Source organism: Labrus bergylta, chromosome 15, assembly GCF_963930695.1.
Source record: "Labrus bergylta chromosome 15, fLabBer1.1, whole genome shotgun sequence".
In the NCBI taxonomy this organism is placed as follows: Eukaryota; Metazoa; Chordata; class Actinopteri; order Labriformes; family Labridae; genus Labrus; species Labrus bergylta.
The window spans coordinates 17,478,334-17,501,765 of NC_089209.1; the positions used below are offsets into that span (position 1 = coordinate 17,478,334).

General features: G+C 38.8%; 2 protein-coding genes across 3 annotated transcripts in view; one reads left to right on the forward strand and one right to left on the reverse strand.

Annotated features, from left to right (window-relative positions):
* Window positions 1–23,432, forward strand: part of LOC109982959 (MAM domain-containing glycosylphosphatidylinositol anchor protein 2) — a 189,012-nt gene that overhangs the window by 43,420 nt on the left and 122,160 nt on the right. For both annotated transcript variants that reach the window (XM_065963663.1, XM_065963664.1), the window contains exon 2: window positions 22,431–22,570. In XM_065963663.1, the coding sequence (XP_065819735.1) occupies window positions 22,431–22,570 (140 nt within the window). The remainder of the gene's footprint in view (window positions 1–22,430; window positions 22,571–23,432) is intronic.
* Window positions 1,671–6,288, reverse strand: LOC109982960 (low choriolytic enzyme-like). The gene is made up of 8 exons (XM_020632447.2): window positions 5,532–6,288; window positions 4,702–4,720; window positions 4,512–4,574; window positions 4,167–4,313; window positions 3,948–4,065; window positions 2,131–2,309; window positions 1,965–2,046; window positions 1,671–1,865 (listed from the first exon to the last, which is right to left on the reverse strand). The coding sequence occupies exons 1-8, from the start codon at window positions 5,607–5,609 to the stop codon at window positions 1,727–1,729; spliced, it is 825 nt and encodes a 274-aa protein (XP_020488103.1). The 5' UTR covers window positions 5,610–6,288; the 3' UTR covers window positions 1,671–1,726.

Genomic DNA, 23,432 nt, shown 5'->3' on the forward strand with positions numbered 1-23,432 from the left:
CTTTGTGCTTTAAGTATTATGAAGTAGTTAGAAAATGTGGAATAACAAAAAATATGTTTTTTGTGGGGTTTAATTTGCAACTGTTTTTACTGAAAGTTTCTCCTGACTAATGAACATAAATGATGTTTTATCGTCTCAATCATACAGGATTTTTGTTGATGTTAATTCTGCATCTTTAAAGCCAAATAAATTAGTTTTTTATTGGATTTTCTGAGTTTCATCTGCAGAATATTTAAGCTTCAAATAAGTGCAAGAAGTTAAACCAAGTAAGCCCTAGGTCTTAATTATTTTGTTGGCTTGACGATGTCAGTGCTGGAGGAGGTAATTCTAGACTGACAGACTCAGTTTACAGCTACTCTGGCACAGTTCCAAGGCGAAATAAACATTGCAAAACTTCGTTAAAAAAACAGCAATCTTACATTACAAAAGAAAATACAAGGATAAAAATCCAGGCAAGGCAAACAGTTAAAGGGGTAACACTGAGGTGAAATCCCATATCCAGGCTAAGGTTAAAATAATAAATACATTTGAAAGACAGAAACTCTAGAAAGCTAGGGTTAACACACTCAAAAAAACCCAGGCAGAGGGTTGTGAAAGTGAACTGGTTAAATGAGCTGGGAGCTAATCAGGCAATAGGTAACAGGTGTGTGATGGGAATGGACAGGTGAGCAGAATATATGGGCAGAGAGGCAGGCAGCTGTGAGTGACTGGGTCGTGACATACTTGGTGATGGGGTGGCTGTGGCTCAGTAGTGGATTCAGTCGTCTCTTAACCGAAAGGTTGGGAGTTTGATCCCAAGCTCCTGCAGCGACATGTCCTATGTGTCTGTGGGCAAGACACTTAACCCCTAGCTGCTCCCATTGGAGCGGTGTATGAATGGGATAAGTTAACACTGATGGAAATCTAACAAAGCAGCCTCTGCTATCAGTGTGTGAATGGGTGTAAAAGGGTAGATGTGGTGTAAAGCACTTTGAGTAGTCAGAAGACTAGAAAAGCGCTATAGCTCAAATCCGTTTACCATTTATGCACCTGTATAAAAAGTCAAATAGATGAACAATGCTCACATTTAATCCTGCAGAGTTTAAGATAATGTGACACACATTTTCCAATAATGTAACTTGAAATTTTATTTTGCTTGGCCATCACTAAAAAAAAAAGAAGACTTTTTTGTTTTAAATATCTGCAAGCTAGTGGTGTGTCCTTGACGTCTGCCCATTTACATGTATCTGACATGAGTCACCTCTGACACTATACTGTATATAATAATGTAATACAGAAAACAATGCTTGGGAGGATTTAGAAATGGTTTTATGATATGTTTTATGTTGACAAAGCACGCTCTGACTCCATAATAAGCACGCTCTGACTCCATAACCATACAGTATTCTCAACAATGTTTGCATATGTAGCAGAACATCAACAGAGTGTGGTCTACAATATTTGATTAAAATGTAGAACAATTTTGAAAATTCAAAAAGTTATTTAAGAAATTGTCTTTTGCAAAGACTTATTAATTCATAATCTGTGTTCAATTTATTCTAACAATTCCAGATGCGTTAACAGTTGTCAGTGAAAATTGGTATCCCAAGAGCTAGTTTCAACCAACACCAAATTGATGCTTTACTACTGTTGCATAAAAGACAATAGATCAATAAAATGCAACACTTTTATTATCATACTGCCACATGAATGTCAAAAATCATATGTATATATCAGTAATCCTCATTTACATGTAACTCCAGCATTCATAGAGCCTGTTAATTCGGATGACGTCGATCTTAGACAGGCCTTCTCTCAGCCCGATGGGAACAGAGGCGTCGGGGATGGGGGTTATGGTCTCTGCTCCATGACGTCCAAAGGCAGTCCTACAGATTTAGAAATTGGTGAAGATGCAATGAATAACTCAGAGATGTGCTTCTAGAAAGAAAAAAAAAATATATATATCCAGCGTTTGTTCTACTTACTTTCCATAGTGCATTACAGAGGAGTAGTCATACATAGTGTTAAGATTATTTGTGTCTTTCTTTTGGAAGTTGATGAGATAATCTGGAGAAAGAAAATATACTCAACAGACGAAGAAATACATTCTTGATAATCAATGAATGAATGACGTTGGTTTGAGATTCTTACAGTCGTTGAAGTTTTCCCAGTGGATCTTGACATACTGGTCGCGGTCGCTACGGTTGTGTTCATGGTAGAAACCCAGCGCATGCATAAGCTCATGCTGGATGATCCCGTGCTGTACGCAACCAAACCTCTGCAGGGACACCACCTGCTTGTCTCCAATACGACCCAGTAAAGAGAAACAGCTAACAGAGAGAATTAGAGACAGGGATAATGGATATTCATTTTGACGTTTGATTGTTAAATTAATGTAATTTACATTATCAGCAACCCTGTACATGCTGAAAATAATTGGCTTTTTGATTATGTGTCAGAATTATTATTATATTTGCTGGTAGCATAGCAGGGAGCTGAGTTTTTGCTGTCAACTGCAGCTTCATCATTTAAGCAGCAGAAAGATGGTTGTAAAGCTAAGATGTAGTTAACTGTTCTTTTGTTTAAAAAGTCTACCTGTTTAGCTCTTATGAGCTTAGGGGGTAAATTGCACGGGTCACTGGGTAGCATTTTGACCAGTTAAGTGGAAGATGGCTTGAATAAAATAATTGCTTCTAGCATTTTAAAGCATTAGCAGGTTGAAACTTTAACAGGTGTACATGCAGGGGTGTGTCCAGACTTTTTTGACCGGGGTGGCCAACCTGGAGCACTGACTTATGCAGGGCTTGCATGAAGAAGTGGGCAAACACACACACATTCATTAGATGTTTTTTACCCTGTCTATCCTGGGGATCTATGGGGACTAAAAAGGAGATATGTTCTTAGAAGTACTTAGAAGCTTGCATACAAACTCTTTTACGTTGCCAAGACAGTGTGCAGGACTTCTTTGCAATTTTTTATGGAAAGAGTATGCAAAGAATTTATTTAAAACTAAATTTACAAAAAATATATACTTCATTGACACCTGAAAGAAAACTACCAGCAGCAGTTGAACACAGCCAGAATAGTTATTTTTAACTTAACTCCTCCCTCTGATTAGACAAATAGCCCATGCCACCCTTTGCCACCCATCTGGCCACACCCCCATGTACATGGATAGTTCTCAAGACAGTAGGCCCATGACACATGTATGTGAAAGAACCCAGGAGATAGAAAGCGATAGTAGCAGACGTTATCTTTGTTTACTTCTTTGAAGTTGTTTTGCTTTACTGTCTTTTCACAGCTCTTTTTATTTGGACCCGCTAGTTGTCATTTTGCATCCTTCAATAGTCCTGATGCTTCTAGTTGTCACGATAATGGAATCAAACAAATAACTGTAGAACTTTTTCACAAGCTTTGATACTTTTCAGCTCTATTAATCAAAAAAATAATGGAGATTGTATAGTTTTAAATCATCTGGTATTAAAAAGGATCAAAGTATTTAAGATTTTGAAAACCTTACTTGACTGTCTTTATGGTTTGTTTAGTATATTTTAGTTTTTTCCTTTGTATGTACACATAGTTGATTTTAAACTCTTTGTTTTGATTTCTATCTTTCTAGTTATTTTTCATTCATTGCCTCCTTCTGCTCTTCATATACATTTAAAGTCTCTCTGAGTCATATTGCTCCTCTTTGTAATAAGTTCACATCTTTATATCAACATTTTGATGTTTGTGTTCTCTTTGTTAATGTTATGCACACTTTGAAGTTTTCTGATTCTTTTTGTTGTCATTTTGCATCTTCTGTAGTCGTGTTTTGCCTCTCTGTGATGGTTTTGCATCTCTTTGTAGAATGAAAAACTGTTATAATTATAATTTATTTTAGAATCTACATTCACGACTTAAATGTAAGCTACAACCTTTTGTACTTTTTTGTCTCACATATGCGAGTGCTTTTGTCATCAACTCACCCAAATTTCGGTTCGATGCTCAGGTACATCCTCTGAGCTGCGCGTGGAATGAAGCGAATGCAGGTTCGGTATCCAAAGTCCTTCATTGCATTCAAAATCATACTCCGCTCATTGTTGTCTAGAAATTTGAACAAAAGGGTTAATTGTAGACCAGTCATGAAATATGTGAATTTCAGAATCCAGGTCCTTTGATGTATTACCTCTAAAATTGAAACCTACCATACTTATCGCTTATAAGGAACGGGATTTCTACATTCCCGTTTGCAGACTTTGGCCACAGGCATGAATACGCTTTATTGAAGCACTTCATAGCACTTCTGGTTTTTGAAATCAGCACGTCTCCTTCCAGCAGATGATCTCTGGTTCCTGTTGGGAGAATGAAAATAAGTGTTTTAAATCTATCTGGCATGATATCATGAAGACAAAGCAGGTTATCCAAATGTGTTTTCAGAGATCCCTTCCATTATGTATGAGTTCTGTCATTGAATATAAGACCATCTGCTTTCATATTGGAAGAAACCAATGTTCCCTCGTGTTCTTGTAATATCATGGTTGAATACTCACCATTGTTCATCCTCAGAATAGTTGTGGTAATGTCCTCATTGTCCGACGTATTCACTGAGATATCTAATCAATGGAAGCAAAGCTGAAGTGAGAGAACTCCATTTTCTGTTACACACAGTGTCATACTTGATAGATTTGGTTTGTGAGATTGGGCTTCAAATGCATACATTTGTAAAGTTTGGTGACTTACCTTTATCAGCGCCCTGATCCTGCAGACAAATGGAGAGAAATATACCACTTTGCTTTATTTAACTTAAAATAGTCAATCGCGATGATTTAAGATCTGAAATTAATACATTCATACTTTTAAAACGCGATTAATCGAACACTTTTTTTGTCCCTCCAGGTTCACCATAGATAAGCAGTTGTCTCAGTGATGGAAGAGAATGACACTAATGCATCTTTGAATGTCTCATTACACTTAGAAAAACTCTCAGACAGCTCAGTTGACGAGTTAAAAGTAATATTCACGTTATGACATCAAACATTTCACTTTTCACCGTTCTTTTTGAACTGTTTTCACTTAAACTTTTTGATCCGTAACGAGTTCCTTTTTCAGTGGTTAAGTTAATATCGCAACTTTCAATCTACCAGAAGGTCTTTAATTTCTTTCATAATGAAAGAAAAGGTTGAATTCAAACAGCAGGTAAAGTGCTCTCAGCTAAAGACTGTACAAATCCGTTCCACCCTTAATTTGAATATCTATTTTTAAATACAAAATAATGGAATTTCAAACATGCAATTAAAAGTGCAGTTAATTAGGATTAACTATTACAATTATTGCAATATTATAAGAAAATAATTTTAAACATAAAAATGACATTTTTGGGTCTTGTTATTCCGTTACAAAAAGGCATACTTGTCACAATGACTTTGAATCCCAACTGATGTGAAATAAGTGAGAGGTACTCACTAAAGGTTCTTGGCTGAATATTGCAATATAATGCAATTATTTGTGATAAAAAATTTAAATTTCAATACATACAGTGCATTCAGGCTGATTAGTGTGTTTGATCTTACATTATCATGATGAGCTTTACAGAGACCCAGAAGCAAGAACAGAAGCAGCAGACGAGAACCCGTCGATCTGATGTCCATTTTTCGTCTGGGGCCAGTGATGCTTGAGATATCGCTTCAGAGACCACTTGCTCACAGAGGACTGATTCTGAATCCCAGTTGGGACTGAGTTTATATATTCAGGCTGTCAGGGTGTATCTTTGTACAGAGATTAGCAGTAGGTGTTCAATGGGCTCTGTCTTAAACACACAGCTGATGGGAATGCCCTTCCCGCCCCTGCCACACTGTTGCCACACAGGGATAATCTTATTCTGGAGGGGATTACTATGACCAAAGGCTGCTGTCGCCTCGCCTAGCATCAGATTTCAGATGGCCTTTTCAACCAGCAGGGAGTCTGTGCACGAGAGCTGGGCCTGTCCCAAAGTTTGAATCCAGAAATAACAGATACAACATCTGAACAGAAAATTCCATGATCCTATTACTTTTTTTTTTCATTCATAAAGTTGAAGAAGCAAATGCAGCTTAATTTTTTTCCTTTATTTTCTTTAAGAGTTTTATCGGCTTTATTTTGAAAATATTATGAATTTTGTCTTTGATTTTGCTGTTATGTTAAATTCTTTTAATTTAACTGAATTGACAGATTCATTGACTGATCTGCTGAAGTTTGAATAATTCTTCAGAGAAGAGCCAAACATTTGTTAGTTCAAACTCCCTGAATGTGTGTCCTGTTTTTATTTGTTATATAAAGTGCCTTGCATAAGTATTCACCTGACTCAGACTTTAAACCGTTCACCAGTGATACAAACCAAAAGTAACGTAGGCTGTTCTGTGCTTTTCACCGTTTGATTAACAATCCAGAGCGGTCTAAAAAAAGGCACCCATCTGTTGGATGCATTATCAACCTGAAGGCAATCCCAGTTGCACCTGATCTCACTTTTGGGTTTTACAGCAGCGACCTCAGAGCTTTTCACATGAAATCTGTACAAAGATTGAACACGTTTTAGTAGTCCCCCTTCATAATAAATTACTATTTTGTGTTGGTCCATTGCTAACAGTACCTTAAAGCATTATCAAAGGGGAAATTACATTTTTCAAGCAAGTCGAATCAAGACTTGTATTTGTGTTTGTTGAGGGAGCTGCGCCAACACTCTGAGCCTCTCTTTGGTTGGCAGCCGCTCTTTTGCAGCTCCCACTGCTGATTTTTGTAGTCAGAAAAAGTTGTGTTTATTATGCCAAAGATCAACTTAGTTCATTATTAGTGTCTGCTTTAAGTGCTTGATCACCAACAACTTCAGTTTTAAAGATCCTATCACTGCATCTCTTCTTGAAGCCCTAACAACCTCTGTGGCCTTTACAAATCTTTGGATTTCACCAACAGCTTCTTCGTTTACACTGGCTGTATAACCTCAGTATTGTTAAGCTCCTGTATTTAATTGGTTATTTCAGATAATAATAATAATAGCCAAATTAGTGGATGCTTGTAAAGCCAGGGATGTATTATTGGAGCATCACTGATGATGTGAGTGTGAAAGGCCGACTGTGGCCACCAGACTGTGAGAAATAAAAAAGAGGCCTTCTTAAAAACTCTCAAACCAGAAAGGGGTTGTTTAGAGAGATGAGTATTCAGATTTATTGGCTGCCAGGATAATAAATCATGCGCTTCCTGTAGATTGTTTACAAGAGAAGAGGCAGGCTGTCTAGCTGCATGGGGCCATAAACAGTTTTAGGATCTGATTTTGCGTGTCAAGGCCAACGGCTTCAAACGGAGATTCCATCACTGCAACCTTTATATGATGCGAACCTTGGCTGTACATCAGAATAATGTGGCATTTATTATTGGGGTACAAAAATTCCACTGTGTGTGTGTGTGTGTTTGTTTGTGTCTTACAGAGAGCTGCATATGTGGACTCTTTTTTTTGCTAGCCCAATAAAACCCTATGGATTTTTACAGTTTATAATGTCTACATCATGCTCCTTATGCACATATACATGTGTGTGACAGAGAGAGAGAGAGAGAGAGAGAAAGAGAGAGAGAGAGAGATAGTTTGAGCACTTCCTGTATGCGCCTGTCCAATTCAAGTGATCTGCGTGGGTGCACAGGTAATCCAATTTGTGTTTTAGAGGCACAGCACAGCACCGGTGATGCTCAATGATGTATGACCCATCCATTTGGTTGAGCTTTACTCCTAATGCCTCTCAAACTGCAGGGGAAAGGAGATCTTTTTCAATTGAATGTCAGTCTGGAGCTGGTCATAAGAAATATATCTTAATTTTCTTCCAAACATCTGTATACTCAGTTCAGCTGAGGAGAAGCTTCAGGAAAACACAAGTTGTTTGAGTACCCGGTTCTATACCCGGTATCATTTGATCTTATTTAATATTTTCCCGTATGTGCTCTAATGGTTTCTTTATTTTTGGATTCAATGGACATAACCTCAACTATGATCTCACTTCTCCAAACCACATTTCACGATCAGTCTGTAACTGAACACATTACGGGAGGTATGAGTAGAACTTGTAAGTGTATTTTAACAATGCCAGATATTTTAAAAAGAGCTTGACTGATGTCTGAGTCTCGAGAATGATGAACATATAGATTTTCAAAAAAAGCAGTCAGCTATTACAGATATATAGTGGTTGATGAAGTGATTTTTTTTTTTTTTAGCTGGAATGAAAACTGACTCTAAGTAGACTGAATTGATTGGGTATTATTTTTTCTACGCCATGACTATGCCAAGATATCTAACAGGCTGTTTTATCAATCAATATTTAATTTGTCTTGTGCCAATTCATAACAAATGTTATCTCAGGACACTTTACAAAAAGAGCAGATAAAAGACCTTACTCATTGTTATGTTACAAAAGAAAAATGGAACCGGGGGAGATGGGATAAGATGTAGGAAGAAGGACAGGGACAAACAGAGGGGAAGGGGGGGGGGGGGGTGAAGTTAAGGGTGTATTTAAGCCAATATCAGCCTGATAAAAACAGCCAACAGATATCGATCAGGCTCTTATTATAAGTGTGTCCGTTTTAGACATTTCAGGAATAAATGAACCTTAATTGTAAGAAGTCTCTTATCCAGCATTATTCATGGGTGAATATCCAGAGGCACACTGCAGAACATGCTCCCAAATATGCTTTCAGAAGTACAGTTTCCAGTTTGAAGGGACCAGCTGGGCTAGAGGGCTTGTAAAAAGAAAATAGTATCAAGTCAAGCCAACTTTGATCTTTATTCATCCACATTAAAGGTATACAGAGTTAAACAATGTTTTCTTACTGATTGGGTGCTAACAAAAACAGTGCAAACAACAAGAAAATAAACAAACCACACATAATTAAAACAAGGCTGCAAAGGTGGATGTGATGCATGATCATATCCGGTTGCAGCGCTGCAAAACAATGTTTCTCACTTCATTGTGACTTGAGCAGTATTAGAAGTGGACTTTGGTGATGGGGGAAGTGCAACAGATGGGAAGTTTTGGCACATTGTCCTTGACCACCAAAAAAGCAGTCATGGCGTTCCCGAGCCTTTCAGTGAACTAAAGTACAACTCCGTCTTTGTCTCTGACATGACGTGGGCAGCCAAGGACAACAGTCAATGAGCAATATCAATTTACGTAATGGACTATTAAACAATGTGCTTAACATTTCAAATGGCTGCACTGTTGTTCAGTGGGAGTGTGTGTGCCAGGAAGTCAGCTGCCATGATAACCACGGTGTGAAATGACATGCATTAGCCTGCTCTGCTGCCTCTTACTCACCCGTGCTCCTGCTCCTCCTACAGCCTGACACAGATGGCCTACTTACCCTCCCTACCCTCGCCTTTTGCTCTGCATGTAAAATCAAAATGAACTGTTTTGTACACTGCATTGCTCTGTGATCCCACTTGGATATTTTTACAAGCAAGTCTTTAAAAAAAGGCTACATGCTTCCTGTGTTATTTCCCCAACAGCTGAATAACTTCTTCAGGGTTAGGAGATTTTTTTTTACACATTTGTATGAAAACAAAACACGACACCCCTGTTGTCCTCTTTTCCTCTGTTTGTCCCCCTCTGAGTCAATCTGAGGAAAGTACACACGTCTTGTTCGAGCTAATTGACATGCAGACAAACAGGAACAAATATATCAAATACGAGCGCCTTCTTAATTAGAAATAATTACCAGACTTGTAAGATTTGTGTGAATAGTCATTTAAATTAGCCGTATTATTGTAGTAATGAAATTAATTAAGCCACAATCCAGCCTCACAGTTTGAGGTATAACGTGTTGATTAATTAAGGTCTGACATGCTTTATGAGTGGGATTTTTTTTTAAAAACATACGGTTAAAGGTCTTTGTGTCAAAGGAAATGAAAGGGTTTAAAAAAGATGAAGTGAAAAATAAACTCAAACTACAAATCATTTAATCTTTTAGTATTCATTTAAAGAGTATCTATTCTTGGTTCTTTGTTCTCCTCTTTTTAATAAGAGATTTAAATCATTTGGAATTTATTTTAAATAAAAAAGAAACACTTGAAATACCCCAAACTCCATATACTCATATACTCAAGCATACAGCCAGCTCTTTTCATGTATGCCTTGCTGAAGAGTACATCATAAACAATGTTAAAGGAGGGCAGAGTATGACTCATCTGCTTTGCTCACCAACATTTCCCCCCCAGCCTGTCTAGAACTGATGATGTTAGAGAAGAAAGTGGGCCGTTTCCTTTCCTTCAGGCTACTGATATAAACCCATTCTGTCTGCATTTCACTGAAGATAATATGATTATTTTAACTTTTAGATCATTTATAAAATGAAGTAGACATAAAGAAAATAACCCTCTGAACTTAAAAGCCTCATATCATTAATAACTAGAAAATGTTTGTTTTTGGTCCGTATTCCAGTTTTTCTGATACGTACAAACGCTCCTGAAACGTCCTCATAATAAGTTCATGTTAATACATGTTTTCTATTGAAAGGAAGAATGTGCAATTTTTAACATAAATATAGCAGAAACCAAGTATATCCTCTGTAAATGTCTGTCTGAGTTATGACTGTCTACAATGAGAGAGAAGCTCGAGTCTCGCTGGCTGTGTTGTTGTCTGTGCTGTGTTCACATCATGTTTTAAAGGGACAGCCCGCTCCTCCCCTTGCGTATCAAAGCTGTTTAAGTCAAGGACTAAAGAAAAGAAGAATAAGATACTCACTTCTCATTTGAATGTCACATAAACGTTTTTAGATCACAGCATTCTGTCTCAACTTACATGCAATGTGAAGCTACGAGTTAACTTAAGAGCGCTAACATTAGCCTGCTAACACAATAAAGAGGGGCACAAGCAATTGCAGTTCAAGCCAAGGACAATTTTGTCCGCAGCTTGTGCTTGATGGTGCTTAATTATGGTGCATTTGGTAACGTGAGGGGAGGGGGGTTTGGGGTGTGTCACTGAAGGAGAGTGGTGGTGTCTCCAAACAGCAGTTCCTTTTGGTTTCATGCTGGTGTTCACCGGCGACTATACTGATCTACTGGATCAAAAAGTCACACCTTTAAAAGTATGCTTTTTTATAAATACCCTGTAGCTTGTGAATATAGATTTGGAAACTGTATTGGATTTGAAGTCTAAATACAGTTGGATTGAAAAGGATTCAGATCATAATGTCTCTTAGCACCCACCCCCCTTAAGATCACGTCAGAGATCTCTTAAAATATTAATCTTGTGCCATCAGTGACATCAAAAATTAAATTGGTGCATGCATGGCTGAAGACTCTTGCTTCTTGCTGCACATCTAGATTCATCTGACCTGACTTTTTCGAGAACACATTTTTGTGTTATAAAGAATTTGAGATTTTTCAAAACAGTTCATCACTTTTTACTCATAATGGCTTCACTGTAGTCACGATGTTGTGTTAAGCTGTTTGTATAGCTCATGTCGCTTCTCCTTACATCAGTCACACCCGAACTAATGGATGAAGTCTGTTGGTGTTGTCTCCAATTACACAATGGAAGGGTCTTATCTTTGCAGCCATGTTTGTGAGGTTGTTTTTCAACACCTTCATGTTTATTTACTGATGTTCTTGGAGTGGTGAAAATTGTTTATATTGCATTAAAACCTTATGGGAGGTTAATGATATTTCCAGCCTGGTATTAGTCAAAGCCTCAGGTGTGACCAGGTAAGCAGTAATGACTTATTAAAAACTAGGTTTTTATTGCAAAATGCATGATGTAATAGTCTTCTTTTATTTTACAAGCAACTGATGATTGTGTAGGAGGTATAATTACTGAATGGTGTCCTGTTGAGCTTAACATCTTACTCAAATGATCTTTCGTATTTGTTTACCATTTTAGTTTTTTAATTAAAATGTCCTCTTTCAGATGTCAGATGACTGTGTGTAACAAAATATGCAAAAGAAAACCTCACAAGTAAACGACACATTTTCCAGTGTGTCTAAGGTGGAGAAACAATTTAACACCGTGTCTTTTATTTACATTTGGGTTAAGATATAGCCTTATTTCTTCTTCTGTCTCTTAATCCATCTTCCTCCGCCTCCTCATTTACCTCCTTCTGTAAACGCCCCAGTCAGTGTGTACGAGCTAACATGCTTAAGTTTTCCCCCCAAATGTCGAAAATCCCCTAATGAGGCTTTAGGCGCTGTTATTTTTCATCTCCATCATTTTGCTGAGCTGTATTTAAAATCTCATGGAATAAGCACCCTTCTGTAAACAAGACTCTGTGGAAAATGTCCAATTCATTAAATCTCAACAAAACCCTTAGACCCAGAGTCTTGTCGGTTGGTTTTAACTTTTGGTAGAGTGAAGCAGTGAGGTTGACTTGAACTGAAGATACATTTCCTGTTCTGTGCTGCCGATATTGGGAGACCTGTAGCCTTCGTTTCCAAGAGCTCAGCTCAGTGAGAGATCTCTAAAACCCATTTCCTGCCTGGCTTGGAATGATGAGGTGTTAGAGCCTGCTGGCAGGGCTTAGCCACACACTCCCCCATTGGAAAAAGTTATGGATGGTATACAATCACACACACACTCACACACACACACACACACACACACACTCACACACACATACACACACACACACACACACACACACACACACACACACACACACACACACACACTCTCTCTCTCTCTCGCACATACACTCAAAGACATGAACATAGGCCCCCTAGAGGTGTTATGGATAGATGCATATTGCAGAGTCAGCCAGCAGGCAGCACCTTCAGCCAGCCTGCGCTGTGGGCATTGATAGGACAATCAGTTCACTCTGGAGTCTCCACAGCCAATCATGAGACATTTTCTTGGCGGGCAGCACCCAATCTTCAGAGGGATGCCAGATACTCTATCCTCAGTGAGCTGTTGCTGGCTCGCTGCAAGCCAACCATAAAGAAAGCGGCTTCCTCACGACAGCCAATCCTGTGAGTGTTGGCCAGAGTTAGGCCTATCGACAGAGAACGGCTGTACGGTAACAGCCAATGTGGGCTTTATCCTTCCCTACAGATGTCCGATTAGTGTTGTTTAGGGAAATCAAACTGCCACAACAGGCCCGCTGTGCCAATGTGGCACTGTGAACGGAGAAACTGGTTGAATGGGATAGGAAAAAACCACAAAGGATTATTTCACTGTAACACTGCGATACTCTGGCTGTCACACTGTGAGGGTTTGAATGTGGAGCATTGTTTGTAGGCAAAGTGTAGTTTCACACCTCGGCTTGATGACCTTTCTAAATAATACCTGAAGCTACAATGTGCTTCCACCGTGGAGGTCCTTCTTTAATGAGATTCTAAATTAACCAGTGTGTTCTTTAAAGGCCTGCAAGTTTACTCCTCATAAACCTGTACCGTGTTACACCAGCCAAGGACGTGTTCACAGATCTGTGCTTATGTTCTGTTTAATGGACCCACGCTTTGAGTTGAGAAAGTGGCGCAGAGGTCTAAGTGCTTCACAAGCTCTATGTTTCCACTGAAAAAAAGTAAGCTATAGATTATATATCCTCCCCTGTTTATTCACCCATTTTAAGAACAAACTCAAAAGATTGTTTTTCCGTTGATTAACCTTTTTTCTTAAATGATTTGTGATCACATTTTGTACAATGGAATGAAACATTTTCTAGATGCAATTTAAGTTGTGACGTTTCTAAAACTCAATCGATCAGTCATCTTTTTATTTTAATGGGATAAAATCACAACAAATTATCTCAAGACCCTTTACAGACAGAGCTGCTCTACACCGTCATTTTGATTATTATTACCAGGAACGCAACATTAACTCACCAAGAGCAAAACACTTGGCATGGACACTTTAGCATTAAAATGTTCTAATTAGTCCTTTTGACAGAAATGCAGACAGATAAGGGCTACTAAAGACACTATTCTTTCACACATCATCTTTTAGCAGCATAAAATGCGTGATTGATGACAATCAGTGTGCTTATTTCAGGCCTTTTATTGTGCATGCCATGACTGGCAGGTTTTACAGATACACTTGGAACATTACCCTACAAAACTCATTCAATTGTGCCTGTGTTAGCTGTGAAAATCTGTGTAACCAAATCTAAACATGTAAATGGACTGAATAATAATGTTATAAAATAATGATTATCTGTATACTCTCAGATAAAGTGTGTTTTAATAACATTTGTCTTTCTTTCAATTGCTGGAAATCTTTCAATACCAGCAATGTTCAAAGGATGTGACTGTGTCCAATAAAGACTCTTAAACTAAAATAATTTTGCAACTATCATTTTCAATTCTATCTATCCTGTTTTTAAACTTGTTAAAGGCCACATTTTATGTCAAATACCCTTGACCATGTTTTTCTAACAGTAATATGTGTCTCTAGCCTGTCTACACCCCCCACCCCAATTATGAGAAAAGTTCATCCTCTCCAACTTTTGCCTTCACCACTTTTCAGAAAATGTGTGCTCAAACAGGCCATTTGGAGATTTTCCCTTCATGAGATCACAAAGGGCAGTAAACCCTCCCCCAGGTGTTGACACTCCCACAGCTAGGTGTTTGTTCTGCCCTTTGAGTCTGCCTTCTCACCGTAAACAATAGGACATGGAGCGAGAAAGCCTGAGCCACCCAAGCCCTTCCAGGGAGGGGTGTGGTCAGACACAGCTCATTTGCATTTTAAAGCTACAGACACAGAAACAGCCTGTTCTGAGCAGGGCTGAAATAGAGGGGTTAATAGTCGTGATAAAATACATTTTTAATTACAGTAATTATCTTGATCATCCAAATCCTATCTTAATGATTCATATATTGAATATCCACCTACTCTAACTCTGTATCCTTAGCTGTGTTTTTGCAGAGAGCCCTCCATGCATGGCTCAAATAACCACTGCTGTATGTTTCAGCACCATGGACAGAGACACAACCATCACAGCGTTGCTTCACACCAAACACCATAGTGCATCTCACAGCGTTTCCCCCTCCTATTCTTGTACTGTTGATTTAACAAGCTGGGTTTGGAATAAAATCCAAGTGTCTACTTAGCAGCTTTAAGTAATAGATCAGATGAAACCAGGCTTGTTTGTGTCACTTCCTCAGAATGGTTTGCATGGCATTAAGTTTGCATGAACATAATGGATGCAGCTGTATGCAGTCAGGCACTGTAACCCCTGCTGAGCATCACATTTATGTTTGAGCAAGCTTGAATCTGTCCTCTAAAATCTCCCCACCTTCACCATCCTCAGTCGCCCCCCCCCGCCCCTCATTCTTTCTCAGCAGGGCTTTGGCAGCTTCACACTGCCCTAATTTTAGAGTAACAAGGTTTGTGTCAAAGTCTCTGTGCATGGGTTTGTTTGATTGTCTGTATGTGTGTCTGATTTCTATAAATAGCACCTCTGAGAGCCACAGCTATGCTCTCATGGCGCTCCATGTCCGTTCAGTGATCAGACAAATTAAGTCTTATGCTGCGAAAATTAGCGACCTACACTCAACTACAGGTTTCTAACAATAGGCTGCACTTTGTCCCCTTGTGCAAAAAAAACAAAAACACCTGACAATCTTTTTGAATAATGACTCCAAACTTGTTGTTGTGTCCCTGTGATGCTGCAGCCTCTGCAATGTAAGAAAGTGTTTTCCAGCCCCTGTACACACGGTGTGATAGATGATCTGAGCCGATAGTGCAAAGCAGGATCTATACAGAGTCTCATTTACAATAACAGTGTAGGCTGAGGAGTGCATGCGAGTGCATTACAGTGTGTAATCAATACACTCTGACAACCCCTGATGTTCTAATATGCATGTGCTGCTGGCAAGCCATTTCAAGGCCTTACACACATGGATGACCTCGTGGATTGTTTCTCAATTATACAGCAGGAAAGGCTGCTGTAGTGTTTTTTAAGCTTTCTAAAGTTGAATGCATTGGCGAAAGAATTGGAAATAATAGACGTCATTGTGCGACACCGCTGGTAGAAGACCATGTTGGCCATACTCATGGTTACATTTTATTGAATTCATATTGATTACAATAACTCAGGTTTAAATTGAATATGTGTTGCTCTGCTTGGTTATTGAATGATGGAGTGGGGGATCCACTTAAGATTTACTGAAGAAATGTAATAACCTTTTGGTGGACTTTGGCTATGTCAGCCATACTTTTAATCCTATAACTGCCTTGATAAATATTGTATTTTAGCCATAGATTATATTACTATGTGAAATGTGAATAAACTTATCTGTAGTAAAAAAAAACAAAAAAAAACTAGTCAGGCTCTTAAAAGTCTAATTTAGTCAATAAGTCAATATTTTGGCTTTCCCATGAATTGATTGAGTTTATTGCTTTCATCAACCTGCAACATTTGCTTTCATTAAAATAAGATATATAAATCCAATTTTTCATGTCTTCTAGACTAACTGGCTAACAGAGGAGCGTTTATCAGCTAAAAAATCCCAAATCATTCCTCTATGGTTGTTTTAAACCAGCAATGAGCTGAAAGTAAACTTACTAGCAGATTTTTCAGTTGCCAATAGTTACTTGTTTCATTATAATATGTCAATACTGTCTTCAAAGTTTGTTCCACTTGCCTCAGGTAGAAAAAAAAGTATAATGTGTAAAAACAACTATCAGGGGCTTTTATTTTGTTGGTTGTCATGGCCCTTCTGGACTACAGTGGTACGCCTTAAGCGTTAACTTATCCATTTATCCCTTTACACATCCTTCACGCATAGAATTATTTTGAAGAAAAAGAAATAAAACCTCTTCCTTCTAACACTATACTCACTGCTAACTGTGTAGTGGAAACGTTAAAGAAAAGCTCCTCAGTGTGGATGGGTCATGATCTTCGAGTATTCATTCAAAGAAGAAAAGTTCACAAACAAATATTTCATCTTGAAAATAGCTTTGTTCTATTGTTTTCAGTGCTCCTGTTTGTAATGTACGATCGCCACACAGATGTAGTGCATCTAAAAGCTGTTTGGTTGAATCATTTTCAAATAGTTCCCAGTGACTTTTGAATACTATTCCAACCCAGTGACAGTCATCAATGGTACCAATAAAGATATAGACGGGTTTGTCACTGATGGTCTCGTTTGGTTATGTGATGTCATTTTGATGCATTAGAATTAAAGTGATACTATTTCATAGTGTGGGTTTTTGGAATTCAAACATGATAAAAAGGACTGAGTTTTTTTTTTCTTACTTGGCTTATGGTATTACTTTAACATTACATAAAGAAAAACGGGAGTACAGGAAAATAACTCCTTGTGAGTTACACCACAGCTTGTCTCATCTTTCACAGTGACTGACTCTCATGCAGTAACCACTTTGACATTGACAGCTTTTTATCTCTACTAGTTCTGTTATGAATCTTTGATTAAGCAGTGATGTCCCTGACAACTTTATGCTCTGTTTTAACGGTGACAACCTGAACTTCTTTCTGTGTCATTACTAAGCTTTCTTATATTAACATTGTGCAATTGTATCATACTGCTGAAATTACCTCTTTCCCCCTGAAGTTCCTTTAAACAACTAGAAGTTTATTTTCTATGACCCCAGCAGAGAGTTAATAATGTGTTTGGAGTTGCAACAAAAACGATTTTCTGTTAATTGTTAATTTCTGTTAATTTTTCAATTGTTACTGTGTGCATATTGCATATATTTTTCTCCTGCTGCTTCCTTCTCTCTTCTGTTTCCTATCTCTGGCTCTCTCATTCTGAAGAGGTGATTAAGGAGCCAGGAAACTAGCAGGATCTGGTTAGTGGTCCTGTGGGGTCAGTCTGAGGACATTAAGCCCACAGCGACAACGAGCCCCAGCTGTTAAAGCGTTTTTTCCTCCCCAAATTCATTTGTTTGTCAAATTTAGAGTGTCCACCATTGCCAAGAACCCCCTCTGCCACTCAGGCACTCCAGCAGCATGGTGACAAGGCTGCTTTTAGCCAAATCCAATTTAATCTCCATTGGCTGTAGTGGATAAAGCTGTCTCCATCTCCCCCAAACTGAGGCCAAGGAAGGCCAGGCAGTCCGCTGGGAGTTGCTCATTCAACACACAAGGACATAATGCAAACTCGAACACTGCTTTCCACACACACAAAAACACACACGCACATGTATATACAGACTAAAGATGTAGAGAGAGAGGTAAACCTATACTCGAACATACTTTGTTGTCCTTTACTCTCCTTGTTATGCGTTTCTGCGGCGGGGCAATGATGTCACTGTTATGGAAATGAGACAATAAAATATAAAAGAGGGCACATCTCACATTCTGCTCCTAGCCTGCAGGTCCTCCGCTTCCTTTTTTGTCTTCTTCAACTTTTACTTATCAGGAGGCTTGTATGTGTGTGTGTGTGTGTATGCCTGCAGATGGTTGGTAGGGTGAGGGGGAGTGACACCACAGCCTGGGAAGCACTTTTTATGCAAATGTTATATCTTAACCCACAGGTTCATGACAACATTTGCACAACATTTGCACAACATTTGCAACAACGCCGCTTAGTCACAAGTGCTTGTCGAGCAAATAAACAAGTGATTCTGGAATAATTCTGCATGACTTTAACTGCAAAGATCCACTCAATGTTAAGCATTGATTATTTTTTCTTTCCTGAACTGTTTTTCTCTTCTCTCATCAGTGTGAGTGGCAGATGTGCTCCTTATGTCGATGCTAATCCCCCAACTGGCAAAAAAAAGGAACAGAAAAAGTGTCTAATAAACATTCAAATGTGCCACCAGCAGCATTGTTATTTCCGGCTCATTGCTCCCAATGATCTTTGCATTGCTGCTCAACATACATGACCACTTACTTGTGAAACTCTTGACTGAGGTGCTTCAGGAAGGAGCAGGGAGTAGGAAAGTGGGTGCTCGAGAAAAGCTGATTAAATATCTTTTGACATGTACATTCAATGAAGACCGGAAAACAACTCAAATTTAATTGACTTTAGCACAGAACTTAAAACATCCATCCATCCATCCATGATCTAGAAGCATTTATGTGTACTGTCTATTGCGTCCTGTAGAAAGTATGAAGTTATGGTAAAATAGTGTAAATTAAATAGAAAAATTAAGAAAGGAAACATTTAATTGCTATTGTACGATTTTATTGGTCTACACTTTGTCTATCCCTGTTTACTCCCCATCCTCATTTACCAAGTAACCTTTATGCTACCCCAATGCCAGAACATTTAAGTACCATCCTCAGAAGTGTTTTCTGAATATTTTATGAGTATTTAAAGTCAGAGAAGCATCATGCTGCTTTTATGAAGACTGAACAAACATGAAATTATGTAGTAATGACAGCCATTTCAGTTCATGCTCCAGGCCAAGTGAGCATGTCTTGGCTGTTTGAGGATATGTGCGACTGTGAGAACATTATGGTGCTCATTATGTTCACTTAAGAGAGGGTTATTTGCCTGTGTCTGTTAAGAGCTCAGTGTTGTCTGCGTAGAAAACTTGTGTGTTTATGTTTGTGTGTAGCGGTAGCAGCTATAGCAGTTGAAGATCATTAGTTAAGGGTGTTTCCCTGCTTCCCTCCAGGACCAATAGTATGCTGTGGAGATACATGCTCATTGGAGTAAATGGCATTAGTACAGTGTTCGACTAGTGGCCCTGGGGTCTTGTTTCTAAGCCTTTTTTGTTTCAAGTGGCAGTGTTGCATGAAGCTCCCTCACACTGAGCCTATTTCTTAGGCCCTTATCCGCCCCTATGGAATATCTCACCAGTGTATTCATCTCCGAATGGAAGAGAGGAAGACAATGAAGGGTAAGAGCGAGAATACTCCAACAAGGCTCTATGAGTAGCCGGTTAGCTTCCGTTTGTTAGCACATGGCAGGGCATTAAGCTGAATGAGATAAACAGCATGAAGACTCCGGGGAGGGGCTAATGGTTAGCGCATGGCTAAGGGTACACTCTGGTTGAGACTCCCACCGCAGCATTAGGGAGGAGTGTCACTACGCTCATTAGCAACGCAGCCTGGATAGTCGTCGACACTGCTGCCGGCTCTGGGTCTGCTGAGAGAAAGAAAGAGAGAGAGAGGCCCACACAGGAAGCTGCTAGTCCGACATGAAAGGAAGTCACTCTGTAGCTCTGTGTGATTTCTGCTGCATTTTCACTTTTTTTCTTCCCCAATTTGTACCCCTCCTTTGGATCATATCCGCTTCCCTAAATCACCTCATCCCAAACCTCTTACTAATCATGTAAGCTGGAGAGGACTAAATGCTAACAGATGCTAGTATTGTCAGGGGTCGGTTACATGCTTTCACAGCTCAGTGACACTGAACAGTTTACCTAAGATGACTTGTTCGTGTCTCCTTTTAACCTCAAGCGCATACCGCATGTCCTGCGGTATGTTGGGCGCTTCACAGATTGAAATGTCCTTCCTGTCTTCCAAGGGTCAGCTGACGGTTCAGAGAAACCCCGGTGCAGTAATTACAGCTGTGGACAAACATCTGTGGGTACTTCAGGGGATTTCTGCTCTGAACTTCTACTGCAGTACGACTCTGCTGCTGAATATCACCATGTCTGCCGTTCTTTTTTTTACACCTAATTGCAGTGCCTTAGGAAATTATGCACCACAATCAATGTGCTAAATGATGAGTTCTGTTCCAAAATGATTAAAAATATGGAGACCCACTCTACATATGGCTGAATGGCAGTTGGGAACATATGAGGTTAATACTTAAACGTATATAGAAAATGGCAAAGTCATTAACTATTCAAATGTTTGTTTGTTTTTTTTTTTAGTGATGAATTTTAGAGAAAACTTCCCTAAACTTATTTTCCAGAGAGTCTAAACATGTATAATATTTAGCAATTAAATGGAAACCCTAGTGGGTCTTAATTGCACTAAGTTTCAAATTAATTTTCCCACAGCAAGGAAGTGAAGAGGATAAGGAGAGAGAAATAACTTGTTACGCTGCCTTGTTGATTACAGTTGGTCGTCTACTTGACACTGCATTTGTTTTATCACTGCCTACAGTGGCTAATTTGGTAAAGATGCAAATTGAGTGTCACTCTGAATCAAAGTGGAGTGATAATGATTGGTGTATGCTTCCAGCATGGTACTGAATATTTTCCCCAAACTATAATCTGTTCCATTGAAAATTAAGTCTAACTCAGTGTGACTAGGGCCTAAGGTGGTCTGGAAAAAAAGCCATCAAGAGGGTGTACAGGGTCACAAGGTAAAATGTTACATGACAGAACTATGATAATCAAGAGAGCCACATTTAGGCGTTTCTGAAATACTTAAAACTATAATCAGGAATGTTGCATCCATGTCTCTCTGAATTAAAGAGCCACGCATATGATAATGACTAAATTTAACTAAAAAACAGTTAGGGGGAATCAGCATTTGTGATTCAAATTAATAATATAGCCTGTAATTTATTTTGGGCTTTTCTTTATTGTAGAGATAGGACAGTGGAAATCAGAGAGTTGGGAATGACACGCAGGAAAGGAGCCACAGGCTGGGTTTGAACCTGAACCGTCCGCTTCGAGAATTACATCATTTGTACATTCCACTCGGCTTTTTTATGATCAAGTGACCTGCCATTGTTGCATGTGTGAAACTTACCTTGTGTATGTTTCAAAACAAACATTAATAAACCTTTTATAGGCAAATATTTTAAGTCAGTCAGAGAACAAAAATTATATTTATGTGCTATGATTGTGTAAGAAAACATGCAAAACCAATGTTCTTTTTACATTATATTTACACCCCCCTCTCTTCATTTGCAAATATTGTGTCACCCCCCCAGCAACTGAAACTACATCTACGCAGCGACAGATATAAGTCCTTTTAAATCTTGTGTTTCCAAAGGTACAGCTGAACAGCATACTCAGGTTTAACTTATGTTGTTAAAGGCCGTTCGTCACACTATCAACATGCTAATGTCGCATAGTAATAAACTGATCCAAGGGTACAATTAACAGAAAAATAGGGGCAGGGTCTTTCTTGCATAATATGTATTCTATCAATTGAAATGTTGCTTATTGAAAATAATTACACAAAACACAAGTAAGATTTGCTCAAGATCAAAGAGAGAAATCAAACTATCTCATATCATTTTTTAAACAGGGCCTGAAAATACTTGGCAGCACAATCCCTTTAAGAACCACAGGCCTGTGAAAGTGCTTCTCTCACAAGTAACCTCGAATAAAAACTACAGAGTTGTTAGGCAGTGAACCACTTTCCCAGAGTGCCTTTCCTCGACTTTCTATTTGATATACTTGCAGTGTTTGAAAAGCGAAACCAAAGTGAATGCTATAAAAAGTAAAATAAGTGCTAATTCTTTTTTTACATTTTTCTCATACAAATATGTCTTGTTTGCTGTGTGCGGTACAAACGTGGCCCCGTTGCTTGTTTTCAGTGAGACAGCCTCTTAATCAATACACCATCTGTTGTGCTAAACTACTCATTCCTTTAGAGATGACCAGAATGCTAACGCGCCTTGTGCTCTTTTTTTCCCTCCACAGCCCCTCCAACCGTCCGCATTATACACTCAGGGCACGCCTGTAATGTAGAAGAGGAGAGGCACACGGAGAGAGTCTACACCATCAGAGAGGGAGAGACGCTGGAGCTCACCTGTCTAGTGACAGGACATCCTCGACCACAGGTGAGGAGAAACCCTATCATCGGCTATCATCTGCACCTGGCTGGTTTCAAAATATCTGAAAAAAAGAAAGAAGCAAATCTTTCAGCCTTCTTTTTCTACTTCAAAATCTCTCTTTAATTCTGCCTTAGCGTCATTGGGTGGCCCACCACGTTCCTCTGCACTAAACCAGCTTAAAAGTTTAATCCGTTAATTATTGATGGTGCAGTTTGCATTGTGCACCTGCATGTTGATAATGAAAGCTGCCGCGTCTAATGAGAATGCAAGAAAACAAAGCAGCAGAAACATCTGCCAAAACAAATCTGTAACGAGCACACAATAAAGAGACTCTGGGTCATGTGAATGCACAGGGGTCCTCGGCATCTAAGGAAGAGTTTCATTCCCAAACTCTTTCATTTTTTGTTTTGATCTGAACTAATTAAAAACTTTTTTTATTTTATATTTTTTACCTTTTTTGTGAAGTAGATGCACCACCTATTTTTTTGTCTTGTTGTTGCTCGTTCGGCATAATTTAACAAATTCAGAAAAGAGGCAAATTGATCAACTCACTAAGACAAATTGATACTTTATAACTCCAATAAAGGTATAAAATGTCAGCCCCCGTAAATAAAACAACAGACCACGACATTTGTTCTCATATTAATCTGGGCAGGACTTGCACACACTAACCTTTCAAACACTTATCGACTGTTCCTCCCAATTTGCGTTGGAGCACAAATCACACAAAATTCAAAACCCACTCCGGACAGGGCCAAGCTCATTAACATTAATTAATATAACCTCCCCTTTGATCGATGGACAGACCTATTAGTCTGTACACTTCCCCTTTGGATGCGAGCTCATTGATTTTTATATTTCAGTCGAA